The 17,368-nt window shown below is 34.2% G+C and overlaps 1 protein-coding gene across 8 annotated transcripts in view; it reads left to right on the forward strand.

The window, feature by feature from the left end:
* SCAPER (S-phase cyclin A associated protein in the ER) overlaps window positions 1–17,368 on the forward strand; it is a 467,951-nt gene that overhangs the window by 164,116 nt on the left and 286,467 nt on the right. For all 8 annotated transcript variants that reach the window (XM_082452595.1, XM_082452600.1, XM_082452599.1 and 5 more), the window contains 2 exons: window positions 7,612–7,767; window positions 12,934–13,076. In XM_082452595.1, coding sequence (XP_082308721.1) covers window positions 7,612–7,767; window positions 12,934–13,076 — 299 coding nt within the window. The remainder of the gene's footprint in view (window positions 1–7,611; window positions 7,768–12,933; window positions 13,077–17,368) is intronic.

Consider the following 17,368-nt stretch of genomic DNA (forward strand, 5'->3'; position numbering starts at 1 on the left):
ATAATTACAGGGTTTTGGGGGGTTTTTTTGAGGAAAAGACATCTTTTTCCTTATTTATGGCAATAGCCTTTTCCTTGTGCTGTGTCCTCTTGCCTGCTTTTAAAATTTGCTTCATCAGTTATCTTCTTGTGCCTGCTCCTTTGCTTTCTTCCTCTAGAATACTACTTCCACCTATTCTATAGATTGCCTATTCTTTCCTTTTGGAAATCACTAGATTCCTAGAAAGAGCTGTCTATGCTCATTTCTACTACCTCATCACTCCTGTCTTCTTGAATTCCTTATGACACCATTTTTCCTCTGTGCTATACTGTACTTTCCTTTCAGAATGTTACTCTGTTATCACTATGTTTAAAAGCCTTTTCTGGATCTGTTCATTATCAACACTGTTGTGTATTTTTTTCTAGAATACTTTCTTCTGCACTATCTTGGTTTTCCTTCTGCTTTCCTAACCAGTGCTTTACTATCTTCCCTTTTTCTTTTGCTGCTTAAATGTTACTGCCTTCAGTCCACTTCACTTATTATTTTCCTTGAATAGCACAATGATTCTCATTGCTTCAGCTATCCTCTCTGTAGTGACTCCTACATCTGCATTTTAACCCCACCCTCTCAATGAAGCTCTGGACTCAATTACCTATTGCTTGATGATTGTATCCAGTGAAACTCATCAGCTCACCACCCCTGTATCCCAAATCATTTGCCTTTCCTGAAATTCATATTTCAGATGAATGGTATCACTAGTCTCCCATTAATCTAGACTTGGAAAACTTGTGATCATTTATCAATATTTGCAGTTGTTATTCTTGCCTTTTGTCCCTACTCCCTTCAAATTAATCTTTCTTAAGGGCCTTATTGTATTACCTCTTAACTTAAAAACCTTCAGGGACTTTCTCTTGTCTTTAAGTCTTAGTATAAATGCATTACTCTAGCTTTCTTTAATACTGTTTTATATGTAGCATAGTGGCCGTATTGTTATGAAAATGGTTTATTCTCATTTTAAAGAATTCGAGCAATATGTAGAAAAGGAAATTCAAAATCCCACCCTCAGAAATAGCTACCATTTACATTATAAATACTCTTCCAGAAATCTCTTTAGAATAATGTTCAGATGGAATGAATAGATAACTTTATAAAATAGAATTATACTATCTGGCTTCCCTGGTGGCACAGTGGTTGAGAGTCTGCCTGCCAGTGCAGGGGACACGGGTTCGAGCCCTGGTCTGGGAAGATCCCACATGCTGCGGAGCAGCTAGGCCCATGACCCATAACTGCTGAGCCTGCGCGTCTGGAGCCTGTGCTCTGCAACAAGAGAGGCTGCGACAGTGAAAGGCCCGCGCACCGCGATGAAGAGTGGCCCCCACTTGCCGCAACTAGAGAAAGCCCTTGCACAGAAACGAAGACCCAACACAGCCCAAAAAATAAATAAATAAATTAATTAATTAATTTTAAAAATTAAAAAAAAAGAATTATACTATCCATGGTACTTCTTAATAAGAAGTATTCATTTCTATTTTAGTTCCATTTTAAGAGAAGGAAGTGACGTGGAAGTAAAATTGAGGGAATTATTGAATTTGTAATAAATGTTTCTTTATCACAAGATCTCCTCCCAACAATTTTCATAGTTTCATTATTTTTACATTGTTAAGGTTTATAACATTTACATTTTGCTCTGAAACTATAAATTCCACAGTTTAGTTTTCCTTCTGTGTATGAATGGATGCACAGCTTGCCTAATCCTCCATTCATGAGTTCTTCGTTTTGACCTGGTTGGCTGGATTTTATTAACAAGTAATTTTTTCAGGAAGAGGTTATTGTGCTCTATTCATTGAGTTCTTAGGTATCAAAGGCCTGTGGTATTTCTGAGTACATCTTGGCTAGAGATCAGATTCATGGTTCAGAATATCTTTCCTTCAAAGTTTTGTAGGCATTATTCCATGTTTTTCTAGCATTAACTAATTCTGTGGAGAAGCCTGAGGCCAGACAGATTTTTTCTCCCTCTTTCTCATAGATGACTTGCATTTACTGCCTGGAAGCTTAAAAAATTTGTGCTTGTTCCTTAATGTTTTGTGATTTAATAAGGATATTTTCGGTGTTGATCTTCTGAATAAATTCTTCATGACATAAAGTCAGCTCTCTCAATTTTCAGTATTTCTTTTTTTCAGGTAAAATTTTCTGTATTATATATTGGAATATTTTGTCTTTCTTAACTTTACAGATATTATTCTTACATTAGGTCATCTTAACTTGTTCTCCATGTTCAAAAGTTATTACTTATACATAAATTTTCATTTTAAAGTACATATTAACTGTGATTATAACAAGCCTTTCCTCTGTTAGTGATTTGATTTTTTACCATCTTTGCTCTGTTTCATGCTTTTTATAATTTAATTAATTCTGTGATTGTGTTACTTTTGTTCTAAGTTTCCTTAACTCTCTAGTCTTCCTTTATTTTATCATGTCATTTTATCATCTTTTTTGCACCTTTAAATTCAGGTTCGTGTTGACTTCTTTTACATTACAAAGTTTGCCTAGGAGATATTCTGCTGTTTCTTTGGTTATGTTTTCTTCCAGTTAATTTCCAGGAAATGTCTTATTTATTTATTTTTTTACTTACTTACAGTTTGATTGAGATATCATTGACATATCAAAATTGTATATATTAAGGTGTACAACTTGATATTTTGATATACATATACATTGTGAGATGATCACTACAATCCAACTAATTAAAATTTCTGTTACCTCTACTTAGTTACTTTGTGTGTGTGTGCGCGCACACGCTAAGAAGATTTCAGATCTATCTTCTTAGCAAATTTCAAGTATATAGTACAGTACTATTAACTATTATCACCATGCTGTACATTACATCTCCAAACATATTCAACTAGCATAACTAAAATTTTGTAACATTTGACCAACATCACAGATTGGATTTTTTATGCTGCTTTTGCACATTCTTCCCTCTGAATTTTATTTTATTTATTTTGTCTAGAGCATTAGGTCCCATTTCTTTTTCTTTCATCTTGATTATGTTTAACATGTGACCCTTGATACATTATGATTAATTTTGCTTGAGCATACCTGTTGGTCTTATACTTTCAGTATACCTTGAGAAATGATTATATTGTTAATTTACTTATGAAAATGGTTACATGGCATGGAGATTCGGAAATCTTTGCTAGAACTGTATTCAAACTTTCTTGTTTCAGTTTGTAACATATCTAGTGATAGGTTTTATTTCATGCAACATGGATTCCTGGAGTCTATACTTCTTTCAGAGAGAGTAGCTCCAGTGTTTGTTTACTTCCGTATTTCACTCTAACTTTTTCACTGTGGCATGCCTTCCTTCTGGCTTTCAAGAATGAGAAATTTGACCCCAACATTTTCCAGTTTTTTATCATTAGCTGTACTTTACTCATAAAAACTTTACTCTCCTTTACCATTGATCTATATTTCTGTTTTTGTGCCAGTACCATACTGTCTTGATTACTGTAGCTTTGTGGTATAGTTTGAAGTCGGGGAGCCTGATTCCTCCAACTCCATTTTTCTTTCTCAGGATTGCTTTGGCTATTCGGTATCTTCTGCATTTCCATATGAATTATAAAATTTTTTGTTCTAATTCTGTGAAGAATGCCATTGGTAGTTTGATAGGGATTGCGCTGAATCTGTAAATTACCTTGGGTAGTATATTCATTTTCACAATATTGATTCTTCCAGTCCAAGAACATGGTATATTCCTCCATCTGTTTATGTCATCTGTGATTCCTTTCATCAGTGTTTTATAGTTTTATGAGTACAAGTCTTTTGCCTCCTTAGGCACGTTTATTCCTGGGTATTTTATTCTTTTTGTTGCAATGGTAATTGGGAGTGTTTCCTTAATTTCTCTTTCTGATTTTTCGTTGTTGCTGTATAGGAATGCCAGAGATTTCTGTGCATTAATTTTGTATCCTGCAACCTCATCAAATTCATTGATTAGTTCTAGTAGTTTTCTGGTGGCATCTTTAGGATTTTCTATGTACAGTGTCATGTCATCAGCAAACAGTAACAGTTTTACTTCTTCTTTTCCAATTTGTATTCCTTTTATTTCTTTTTCTTCTCTGATTGCTGTGGCTAGGACTTCCAAAACTATGATGAATAAGAGTGGCGAGAGTGGACATCCTTGTTTTGTTCCTGATCTTAGTGGAAATGATTTCAGTTTTTCACCATTGAGTATGATGCTTGCTGTGGTTTTGTCATAAACGGCCTTTATTATGTTGAGGTAGGTTCTCTCTGTGCCCATTTTCTGGAGAGTTTTTATCATAAATGGGTGTTGAATTTTGTCAGAAGAGTTTTCTGCATCTATTGAGATGATCATATGGTTTTTATTCCTTAATTTGTTAATCTGGTGTATCACATTCATTGATTTGAATATATTGAAGAATCCTTGCATCCCTGGGATAAATCCCACTTGATCATGGTGTATGATTCTTTTAATGTGCTGTTGGATTCTGTTTGCTAGTATTTTGTTGAGGATTTTTGTATCTGTGTTCATCAGTGACATTGGTCTGTAATTTTATTTTTTTGTGATATCTTTTTCTGGTTTTGGTATCGGGGTGATGGTGGCTTCATAGAATGAATTTGGGAGTGTTTCTCCCTCTGCAATTTTTTGGAAGAGTTTGAGAAGGATGGGTGTTAGCTCTTCTCTAAATGTTTGATAGAATTCGCCTGTGAAGCCATCTGGTCCTGGACTTTTGTTTGTTGGAAGATTTTTAATTATGGCTTCAATTTCATTACTTGTGATGGGTCTGTTTGTATTTTCTAATTCTTCCTGGTTCAGTCTTGGAAAATTTTACATTTCCAAGAATTTGTCCATTTCTTCGTGATTGTCTATTTTATTCGCCTATAGTTGTTTGTAGTAGTCTCTTATAATCCTTTGTATTTCTGCGGTATCAGTTGTGATTTCTCCTTTTTCATTTCTAACTTTATTGATTTGAGTCCTCTCCCTTTTTTTCTTGATGAGTCTGGCTAAGGGTTTATCAATTTTGTTTATCTTCTCAAAGAACCAGCTTTTAGTTTTATTGATCTTTGCTATTGTTTTCTTTGTTTCTATTTGATTTAATTCTGTTGGTGGGAATGTAAATTGATATAACCACTATGGAAAATGGTATGGAGGTGCCTTAAAAAACTAAAAATAGAACTACTATATGACCCAGCAATTCCACTACTGAGCATATACTCTGAGAAAACCATAATTCAAAAAGAGTCATGTACCACAGTGTTCATTACAGTACTATTTACAATAGCCAGGACATGGAACCAACCTAAATGTCCGTCGACCGATGAATGTATAAAGAAGATGTGACACATATATACAATGGAATATTACTCAGCCATAAAAAAAATGAAATCGAGTTATTTGTAGTGAGGTGGATGGACCTAGAGTCTGTCATACAGAGTGAAGTAAGTCAGAAAGAGAAAAACAAATACTGTATGCTAACACATATATATGGAATCTAAAAAAAAAATGGTACGGATGAACCTAGTTTCAGGGCAGGAATAAAGAGGTATACATAGAGAATAGACTTGAGGACATAGGGTGGGAGGGCAAAGCTGGGGCAAAGTGAGAGTAGCATCAACATATATACACTACTGAATGTAAAATAGTTGGCTGGTGGGAAGTAGCAGCATAGCACAGGCAGATCGGCTCGGTGTTTTGTGATGATCTAGGGGGGTGGGATAGGGAGGATGGGATGGAGGCTCAAGAGGAAGGGGATATGGGGACATGTATATGCATATGGCTGATTCACTTTATTGTGCAATAGAAACTAACACAGTATTGTGAAGCAATTATACTCCAATAAAGATCTATTAAAAAAAACTGTACTCTCTAGCAAAACTTGACTGTTAAGACTCAATATATGTGAAGTTGAGGATGAGGTATATAGTTTAATACCTTGTACCTAATTGTCACTTATTTGGTGTATGTTGAAGAAAAATGATTTGTTTGTTTACTTTAAGTTTTGTCATCTCAAACTCATTAGAATAATGTACATACCTATTAAAACTTAATGTAACTTGTATAATGTCAAATCACAATGATATTAAGTAACTTTATAAAATGGTTTCTATAAAAATCTTAATTTGTCTCTTAAAAACATTTCAGTGAAGGCCTAAATAGACATTTCTCCAAAGAAGACAATATATTTATATTTATATTTCATGGCTAACAGGCACATGAAAAGATGCTCACCATCACTAATTATTAGAGAAATGCAAGTCAAAACTACAATGAGGTACCATCCTACACTGGTCATAATGGCCATCATTAAAAAGTCTACAAATAACAAATGCTGGAGAGGGTGTGGAAGAAAGGGAACCCTCCTACAAAATTGGTGACCATGTAAATTGGTACAGCCACTATGGGGAACAATATGGAGGTTCCTCAAGAAACTAAAAATAGAGTTGCCATATGATATAGCAATTCTACTCCTGGACATATATCTGGACAAAACTATAATTCAAAAAGATACATGCACCCCTATGTTCATAGTAGCACTATTTACAGTATCCAAGACATGGAAACAACCTAAATGTCCATTGACAGATTAATGGATAAAGAAGATGTAAATATATACAGTGGAATATTACTCAGCCATAAAAAGAATGAAATAATGCCATTTGCATCTATGTGGATGGACCTAGAGATTATCACATTAAGTGAAGTAAGTCAGAAAGAGATGACAAATACCATATGATATCATTATTTGTAGAATCTAAGCTATGACACAAATGAACTTATCTATGAAACAGAAACAGACTCACAGACATAGAGAACAGACTGTGGTCGCCAAGGGGGAGGGTTGGATTGGGAATTTGGGACTAGCAGATGCAAACTATTGATATTATATATAGAATGGATAAACAACAAGGTCATATTGTATGGCACAGGGAATCATATTCAGTATCCTGTAGTAAACTATAATGGAAAAGAATATATGTATATGTATAACTGAATCACTTTGCTGTACACCGAAACTAACACAGCATTGTAAATCAACTATACTTGAATTAAAAAAAAAATTTCAATGGCAGACCTTTACTCTAAATCAGGGGTCCCCAACCCCTGGGCCACGGACCGTTAGCGGTCCTGTGGTCTGTTAGGAACCAGGCCACACAGCAGGAGGTGAGTGGTGGGCAATCAAACGGCTTCATCTGCTACCTCACATCACTTCCGTTACCACCTGAACAGCGCTTGCATTACCGCCTGTACCATTGCTCGCATTACTGCCTGAACCGTCCCCCCTATCACTCGCATTAATGCCTGAACCATCCTCCCACCACCCCCGTTCGTGGAAAAACTGTCTACCACGAAACCAGTCCTTGGTGCCAAAAAGGTTGGGGACCACTTCCCTAAATCATTTCTTACTACGGCCTATGGGTTTGTTATGTACACTGGATTATTATCCATTTTGGGGATAAGTATTGAAAGAAAAGACTATAAGTCGTTCATTTTTTGGTCTGTGCTTAAAACTGGTTTGTATTATTATATAAAGACTGTTAAGTTTCTTATTTTTGTGATGTGCGTTAGAATTAACCTGATTTGAAACTCACTTTCTCCGTTTTTTTTTATTGCAGGTAAACGAAATTGCCTTTATAAATACCCTCGAAGCCCAGAACAAACGCCATGATGTTTTATCAAAATTGAAGGAATATGAGCAGAGGCTTAATGAGTTACAGGAAGAGCGTCAGCGAAGACAGGAAGAAAAGCAAGCACGTGATGAAGCTGTTCAGGTAGAATTTTATTCAGCAAGCATTTATTGAGCACCAGCCATTTCCTAGGCTCTGAGCCAGGTACTGAGGATAGAAAAAGGAGTAAGACCAAGTCTGTGTTCCCAAGGATGCATGGTTTAGTGTAGCACGGTTTGGAAACAGGAAGTCTGATTGCCAAGGCAGTGTGTGCTCCTTCAGATAGGGTTATCAGTGTTTTTGTCAATTTGGATCTCTAGTCTCAACCAGATGAAGGACTAAATTGCTCTGGACAGATTATTATCTATTCTTTTCAAATTGGGTTGGGCAAGAATATGTTCCTTTCTTCCCTTACAAATGGATTGTGTTTGAACCAATGTATATAGCCTTAAAGAACTGGGCAATCTTTATGCTTATGACAAGGAGCACCTGTCATATATTGGGCAGTGTCATCAGGTACTTTAACCTCTGTAGCATACCGTAAGTTAGCTGCCATTTTCAGGATGGGAAGAAGACTTAACACATAAACTTTAGTGATGGTTTTAAACTATTTAAATCTTCCTCAAGATCAAATATGGATGCAGACATACTTTATCTATTATGACTAATATTTATTTATTTATTCATTCAGTCATCATTTATTGAATTACTACTATAATCTGTGTGCTGTGCTTTGCTCAAGGACATGAAAAAGATATATCCTTGATCTCAATGGGAAGACATATATGTAAACAAATCTTAACCCATTAGGATTAGTGTAACAGTAAAGGCGTTTTTGGAAGCATCAAGGGGAACCTGTTACTCAAATTGAGAGTGGCAAAGACGTGAGAACGTCAGGAAAAGCTTCCTGGAGGAGGCGATGCCTCAACTAAGTTTTGAAAACTGAGACAGTTGTAAATGGTGCGAAGTAGGCATTCTATGCAGGAGATGAGTGAGTACGGCATGTAGAGTTAGGGACCTGACCATGAAGAGCTTTGTTGTTATGTTGAAAGCTAGGGATGTTATTAATGTTTCATGCTTCTTCATGTCACTGGTAATTTTAGGAAATTAAAATATCATTACAGTTTTCAAGTTTATTGGTTACTTTATGCTCTTTTTGTACACTAGCAAGCAGTCCCATATTCACCCCAATCTCTGTTTGATTTGAGTTCAAGGTCTCATTTTAATCTGAGTGCCAAGGTAACTTATGTTTAAAAATACAGGATACTACTATTAGAGAAACTTTAGCTTTTCCTCTCAAAGGAGCAGTAAAAAATTTCACTTTTATCATTTAAAAGTTAATTACCCATTAACTAACATTCTTAGATGAGTAAATGAAATAGGATATTTGAATTTTTAATTTGAGCCATCCCTTCAGCTTTATTGCTCTTTCTTTTTCTACATCAAACCATTTTATAAAAATAATTATTTTTTATATTCCAATAAAGATGTTAAAAAAATAATTATTATTTTGAAAATTGTGTGTTGCTTTTGAGCAAGCATTAGGTATTAATAATTCAGAAATAAATGAGATATGATCTTTGCCTTTATGGCAAATAATACAACACAGTGTGAAAGTGTAATAGAAACCTGTATAGCTTACAGTGGTATCACAGAGTAGGGAATAATTAGCTCTCTTGGCGGGAGGGGAATGTCAGGGAAAGTTCTATGGAAGAGGTAACTTCTTAACTGGATTTTGGGGGGAAATAGATGAGTAATATTGTATATTTTTGAATAGACATCTTTAGTTACTTTTTCTGCATTTATTTTGCAGATTTGAAGATTTGAAATATAACAGTTATCTTCTGTTTAAAAATGATGACTCTTATTTTATAATTTGGAACATTTATTAAGGCATAAAGGAAAGCAGTTATTTTCTGAAAGTAGTAAGGAATCTTCTGAACTGACTAACACTTAAAATTTTTTTTGACTACTCAGACTTATTTTTATCTTTAAAAATGTAGAAATTTCCTATGGATTTAATTTTCAGTGAAAAATTTAAAACGTATGTACATAAGTTTAATCAAGATAACTGATACTAGAAAAATTCATTGGTAATATATAACATATATATAAAATATAAAAAATTTTTAAATATGTAGTCATTACTATATGTACAAGGCGATAATGCCAAACATTCTGTAAATATAATAATAGTAAGGTACTAACTTAATAAACAATTCAGAGGCCCTCCATCTGCTTTACTTTTACTCTTGAAACATTCACATAAATGTTAAATGGTTAAAGGCAATTGTGTTTCTTGTTTTTTGTAAGTGAAATACTAAGTTAATGCTGCCATCATATATTCTCAATTTCCCTTTTTTGCTATATAAATTATTGATGGATTAGTCTTAAGCCCAGTTTCCTTAGATATTCTGCCTTGTCCTCTTGCCCTAATCTTCTGATTTGTAGGCGTAAAGGGCGGGGTTGCATAATCCTTTCTCAGGCTGCCATAAACACATCCTTGACTGTGAAACAAAGTACACGGGAGTCTGAGAGGTTTTAGAAGGGTTGAGAGTTAGATATCTTTCCAGTTCATTTGCTGTAGGTTTATGCTTTTTATTTGTGAGCATATAGATTTATAATGAATATTATTTTATAAAGTTACACTTCATTCATTTAATAGATATTTATCGAACTCCTGCCCTGTACAAGATGCTTTTGTGGGGTACAAAGTTTCCTATATTTTAGGAAACTTAAATTTTAGAAAGGAAAATACTTGGTGAATTTACTAATTTTACTCATTAGGTATACAGTTACCAATTTTCTCTTCCACTTATTAAAAACAGAAATTAGAAGACTGAATATTTTTTGAAGTCCAGATATTTCTATTAGTACAATGTTGGAGTATTTCTTATATCCGTAAAAACAATCAGCAAGTTGACGTCATATTTATGCATACAACTTAGCTGCATTGCACATACACATAAAGTAATTGTTTGTATATAATATCCCTCAAGATTTTGGTTTTGTAAATTATGAAATGAAAAGTTCTGGTTTAATTCTTTACGTTTAATGCTTTAACCTTTTGCATTTTAGTGTGAAAGTTGTGTTTTCAGACATAATGCAGATTTTTAAAAAATAAATTTGAGTTTAAGGGAAAACTCTTTTGTTCGTGTTTTTTGTTTTTAAATATTTATTTATTTATTTATTTAGGCTGCACTAGGTCTTAGTTGTGGCACATGGGATCTTCGTTGCGGCATGTGGGATCTTTAGTTTCTGCACGTGGAGTTCTTCGCTGTGGCATGTGGACTCATAGTTGCAGCATGTAAACTCTTAGTTGAGTCATGCATGAGGGAATAGTTCCCCGGCCAGGGATTGAACCCCGGGCCCCATGAATTGGGAGTGTGGAGTCTTAGCCAGTGGACCACCAGGGAAGTCCCTGTTCATGTTTTTTATTGGAGAAAATGTTCTGTACCAGGTTTGATTGTTTTTACTCTTGAGTTTTTCAGAGAGTATATAACTAAAAAAGTTTCTACATATTATGTTTAGTAATGAGAAATAGCTATAACCAGTTCGTGAATAGTATGTTAGAAAGTAAAGACTATATTTAAAATATAATTGCCCGCCTCCAACAGTCTATGATCTGTCAGATATGCTCTCCTGAATTCAGTGCATTCCCTCTAGTTCTCAGGTCCCCCACCAAAAAAAAAAAAAAGACAGAAAAGAAATAGGGACACTTTTGAGTTACTACTTTAAAAAGGTTTTCTTCCCCTGGGTAGATACAGCTTGTTGTAGATATAAAGTTACCATTGTGAGCTTCTTAGTAACTTAGTTAACTATTAGAAATATTAGCGTCTCTCCCCAGTGTTCTCTAAACAGAAACTGCTTTAGCATTTCTTTTCTTCTGTCATTTGCCAAACACTTTACTATGTACTAAACACTTTGCTAAGTACTTACCTATGTTAATAATTTAGATCTCACAGCAAACTGGGTCTCTTTAAGGTAAAATGACTTGCCCAAGGCTATGTAAGTAGTGGTTACTAGAACCTAGATCAGTGTAGTGTGTTCCATTTATCATAAAGAGTAGGGACCAGGGAGATGTTGTGTGAGCTCCCTGGGGGATGGGGATGAATTGAAAGAAATATATCAATACATCTAGTAATATGGTGAAAATTAGCTAAGTACTCCTAGTAGGCAAAAATACACAGGAAGTATATCACAGTATTTTAATGAAGTATCTTCTGCATTAATGATGATGATGATAATTATTGAGAATTTAGTATATGCCAACCCCTATGTAAGTGCTTTTCATGTATTGTCTCATGTGTTCTTCACAATATCCTAAGAAATAAGCACTACTGTTATTTGTCTTCCAGAAAACTAAGTCACATATATAATATAACTAGACCAAGGTCACCCACCTGGTAAATAATGTAATCAGGAAACAAAATCAGGGAATCTAATACAGTGTTCACTCTCTTACCCACTATGCTATATTATAATGCCTCTTTCTCCCTGCCACAAGCTTTTCTTCACTTAATTCCTATATGAAAGTTTAGTTCAGAAATAAAATCTGTTAATTATGCTTTCTTCATCATGTTCTGTCATTTCTATAACCATTTCCAAACACAAGGCTTTAGAAGTGATTAACCATAAAATATGTATCAGGTTCTAATAAGATAGTATCTGCTTAAAATAGCATTTATTCTTTTTTTTATAAATTTATTTTATTTTATTTTATTTATTTTTGGCTGTGTTGGGTCTTCGTTGCTGCGTGTGGGCTTTCTCTAGTTGTGGCGAGTGGGGGCTACTCTTCGTTGTGGTGCACAGGCTGCTCATTACGGTGGCTTCTCTTGTTGCGGACCATGGGCTCTAGGTGTGTGGGCGTCAATAGTTGCAGCACACTGGCTCAGTAGTTGTGGCTCACGGGCTCTAGAGCGCAGGCTCAGTAGTTGTGGTGCACGGGCTTAGTTGCTCTGCAGCATGTGGGATCTTCCCGGACCAGGGCTCGAACCCATGTCCCCTGCATTGGCAGGAGGATTCTTAACCACTGCGCCACCAGGGAAGCCCAGCATTTATTCTTCTAATTATTTGTAGCACTGGTAAATGACATATGAAAACCAGATAGTATTGGTATTTGATTTTATTTAAATTCTGAGAAGCGTACCTAATGACAAGCCAGGGATCTATTTGGCTTGAATATATAAGTATATGTCAAAGCTATGTCACCTTTAATCATTTTCATCTTACGCATAATTCTAACATCTTTTAAAATATTTCTGACGTTAGGAACGTAAGAGAGCTCTAGAAGCAGAACGGCAGGCCCGTGTAGAAGAATTGTTAATGAAGAGGAAAGAACAAGAAGCCCGAATTGAGCAACAGAGGCAAGAAAAGGAAAAAGCCCGTGAAGATGCTGCCCGGGAAAGAGCTAGGTACTTCATTTGCTGTCTTGATTTTGATCCTGATGAACATTTGCAGTGAGTGCATATTCAAATCAAGTCTTAAAGCTATTTGCTGTCATGTAGAATTTTTAGAAAGTGTTAACGTATACAGAAATGTTATACTGAATTTTGATTTCCAGGAATTAAGACATCCTACTCAAAATGGAAACCTTTTGAACATTTCTGTTGGATGGGAAACTTGATCTTTCAAGATATTTTCAGTTGTAAGAAATAGAATTTGATTCTGGCTAACTTAAGCAAAGCAAATTTTAAGTAAAATATTGGGAGCGAAAGTGATAGGTGGTTAGATGACCAGGCTGGGACATGGTCAAGTGTCAGAGACTAGGTCCCAGGAGCCACAGCGGTGGTCTTTTGATGGAAACGGTCTAGTCAACTTGTTGCTGCCCTGATTATGTTAAATGGCACTCAGCCATCCCTACATTTTAAAATCACTTGTTTAAGATTCAAAGATCCAGGAAAAAGCATTTAATTGGCCAAATTTATTTGTACTTTTTGATCTTGTTTGTGAAATCCTTTTATACCCTGTGTCATAAGATATTCTTCAAAATGTTATAGTTTTTCAGTTTGACACACATTTAGGTTTTAATTCCTTTTAAGATACCTTTTATGTATGGTATGAATCAAAAATATAAAATTATTTATTTGCATATAAATATCCATTTATCACAGCACCATTTGTAGAAGAGGCTAGCTTTTAAGAGACTATCCTTGCTGCCTGTTCACGGTCAATTAATCATAGATGTAAGGGTTTATTTCTGGACTCTGTCCTGTTCTTTTGATATCTACATGTCTATTCTTACTCCAGCACCATACTGTTTTAACTACTGTAGCTTTATAGCAAGTTTTGAAATCAATTAATGTAGGTTCTCTAATGTTGTTGTTCTCTTTCAGAATTGCTTTCCAAATAATTTTTTAGGGTAGGCTTGCCAGTTTCTAAAAAAAGAAAGCTTGCAAGCATTTTTATAGTATTGCCTTGAATCTATAAATCATTGTGGGAAGAATTGCCATCTTTACAATATTGTATATGATCCATGAATATGGTATGTGTCTCTATCTGCTTTAATTTCTCTCAACAGTATTTTGTAGTTTTTAGAAAATAGGTCTTGCATTTCTTTTCTTAAATTTATTCCTAAGTATTCTTTTTGAAGCCATAGTGAATGGAGTTATTTTATTTCATTTTTGTTAGTATTTTTGCTAATATATAGAAATACAATCAATTTTTTATATATTTTATTTTATAATTTTTTTATGATCTTGTGCAACTTTCCGATGAGTATTTTCCTATTAGTGTTTTCTTTTTTGCTGTTGTTGTTCCTTAGGATATTTTACATAAAAGCTCATGTCCTCTGCAAATTGAGATTGTTTTACTTCTTGCTTTCTAATACAGATGTCTTTAATTTCTTTTTCTTGCCTTATTGCACTGACTAGATCCTACAATATAATGTTAATAGAAGTTGTGACATTGTATATCCTTATTTCGTTCTTGATCTTAGGGGGGAAACATTCAGTCTTTCGCTATTATGTATGATGTAGGTGTAGGTTTCTCATAAATCCTCATTATCAGGTTGAAGAAGTTCTCTTCTATTTCTAGTTTATTGAGAGTTTTTAGCATGCATGTACTTTGAATTTGGTTAAATAAATGCTTCTTTGGGGGCATTCATTGAGATGATCATGTGGCTTTTATTTTTTATTAATATGTTTTATTACATTAATTAATTTTGGGATATTAAACCAACCTTACATTCCTGGGTTAATTCCCACTTGGTCATAGTGTAAAATCATTTTTATGTGTTGTTGAATTCTTGTTAAGGTTATATTCATAAGGGATATTGGTGTGTAATTTTCTTGTGATGTCTTTGTCTGGCTTTCATGTCATGGCAATCCTAGCCTCAGAGAATGTGATGGGAAGTGTTTTTTCCTCCACTATTTACAGAAACTCTTTGTGTAGGATTGTTATTTTTTCTTGCTAAATGTTCAGTATACTAGTGAAGCCATCTGGGCTTGGAGTTATCTTTTGGGGAAGATTTTAAATTACCAAATAAATTTTTCTTAACATGTTATCAATCTATTGAGATTTTTCTGTTTCTTATTGAGTCAACTTTGGTAATTTGTGTTTTTCTAGGAATTTGTCCTTTTCATCCAAGTTGTGTATTTTTATAAAGTTGTTAATAGCTCCTTGTAAGGATTTTAATTTTAACATGATCTATAGTGATGTTCCTCTTTCATTCCTTATTTGCTAATTTATGTCTTTCCTCTCTGTCTCTGTCTCTCTGTCTCTCTGTCTCTTGGTAGTCTAGCTACAGGTTTGTACATTTTGTTGATTTTTCCAAAGAACCAGCTTATGGTTTCTTTGAATTTCTACATTATGTTTCTGTTTTCTGTTACATTGATTTCCACTTTGATATTTATCATTTCTTTCCTTCTGCTTATTTTGGATTTGATTAGCTTTGCTTTTCCTACTTTTATAAAGTCAAAACTTAGTTGATTAATTTTAAGTATTTCTGCATTTCTAATATAAGCATTTGAAGTTATCAGTTTTCTTCTTAGCACTTCTTTAATTTCATCTCATCAGTTTTGATACATTGTATTTTATTTTCATTCAATTCAAGATTTTTTCTAATATTTCTTATGATTTTCTGATTCCTGAGTTATTCAGAAGCATGTTATTTAGTTTCCAAATATTTGGAATGTCTCCAGTTTTTCTGTTTTCTAATTAAATATTTTGTGGTTGAAGAATGTTTTCTGTATGATTTCAGTCCTTTTAAATTTATTGAACTTATTACTTTATGGTCTTGAATGTAGACTATCCTAGAGAATGTTCTGTGTGCTCTTGGAAAATACGTGTATTCTGCTGTTTTGGATGGAGTGTTCTCTAAATGTCAGTTAAGTAAAGTTAGTTGACAGTGTTTAGTCTTCTGTATACTTACTGATTTTCTGTCTAGTTGTATTAATTCTTGAGATAGAGTTATTGAAATCTCCAAAAATAATTGTTGAATTGTCTATTTCTCTTTTCAGTTTTGACAATTTTTTGCTTCATGTATTTTGGTGCCTTAGTGTTAAGGGCATGTAATTTATATTCCTTAAAGTATTGACCCTTTTATCATTATGAAATATCCCTCGTTGGGTTTTTAAAAAATATTTCTTGTCTTAAAGTCAATTTTTTTTCTGTTTTAAATATTGCCGTGTTTATTGTTTACATGATATGTCTTTTTCTGTCTAAAGGGAAACATTTTTTTGTGTCTTTGTATCTAAAGTATGTCACTTATATATAGTTGAGGTTCCTTTTTATATCTGGCCTTCAATTTTCTGCCTTTTGATTGTTTAGTCCATTCTCATTTAATGTAATTTATTGATATGACTGAATGTAATGTCTGCCATTTTGATATTTGTTTTCTGTATGTCTCAAGTTTTTTTTCTCCTTTACTGTCTTCTTTTTTGTTAAACCAGTACATTTTAAAATTTATTTATTTATTTATTTTTTGGCTGTGTTGGGTCTTCGTTGCTGTGCGCGGGCTTTCTCTAGTTGCCGCCAGCGGAGGCTACTCTTCGTTGCGGTGCGTGGCCTTCTCATTGCAGTGGCTTCTCTTGTTGTGGAGGCCGGGCTCTAGGCGCCCAGCCTTTGGTAGTTGTGGCACACAGGCTTAGTTGCTCCGCAGCATGTGGGATCTTCCTGGCCTAGGGCTCAAACGTGTGTCCCCTGCATTGGCAAGCGGATTCTTAACCACTGTGTCACCAGGAAAGTCCCTCAACCAGTACTTTTTAGGACATCATTTAAATTTTTCTCTTGATTTTAAAAACTGTATTATTTTAGTTATTTGCTTAGTGTTTGCTTTCTTTATTACAGTATTCATCTTGACTTATCACAAACTACTTCAGGTTAAAATTAACTTAATTTTGGTAAAATAGAACAACTTTGTTCCAATGTAGCACTATGTCTTTTTCTTCTTGTATTGTTATTGTCATATATATTACATCTATATATGTCATAAACTCAACAATACAGTGTTACAGTTTTTTTAATGCAGTCCCACATTTTTCAAAGGAATTAGAATAATAGAGAAAATGTATTTGTAGATTCCTTTATATTTATCCACATATTTATCATTTCTGGTGTATTTCATTTCTTTCTGTGGATTCAAGTTACCCTTTGGCATTATTTCTTTTTAGCTAGATGGACTTCCTTCAGTATTTCTTGTAAGGCAGGTTTGCTTTCATTGAATTATCTTGGTATTTGCTCATCTGGGAATATTTTTATTTTGCCT

This window comes from Balaenoptera physalus (assembly GCF_965194825.1).
Source record: "Balaenoptera physalus genome assembly, chromosome: 2".
Lineage (NCBI taxonomy): Eukaryota > Metazoa > Chordata > Mammalia > Artiodactyla > Balaenopteridae > Balaenoptera > Balaenoptera physalus.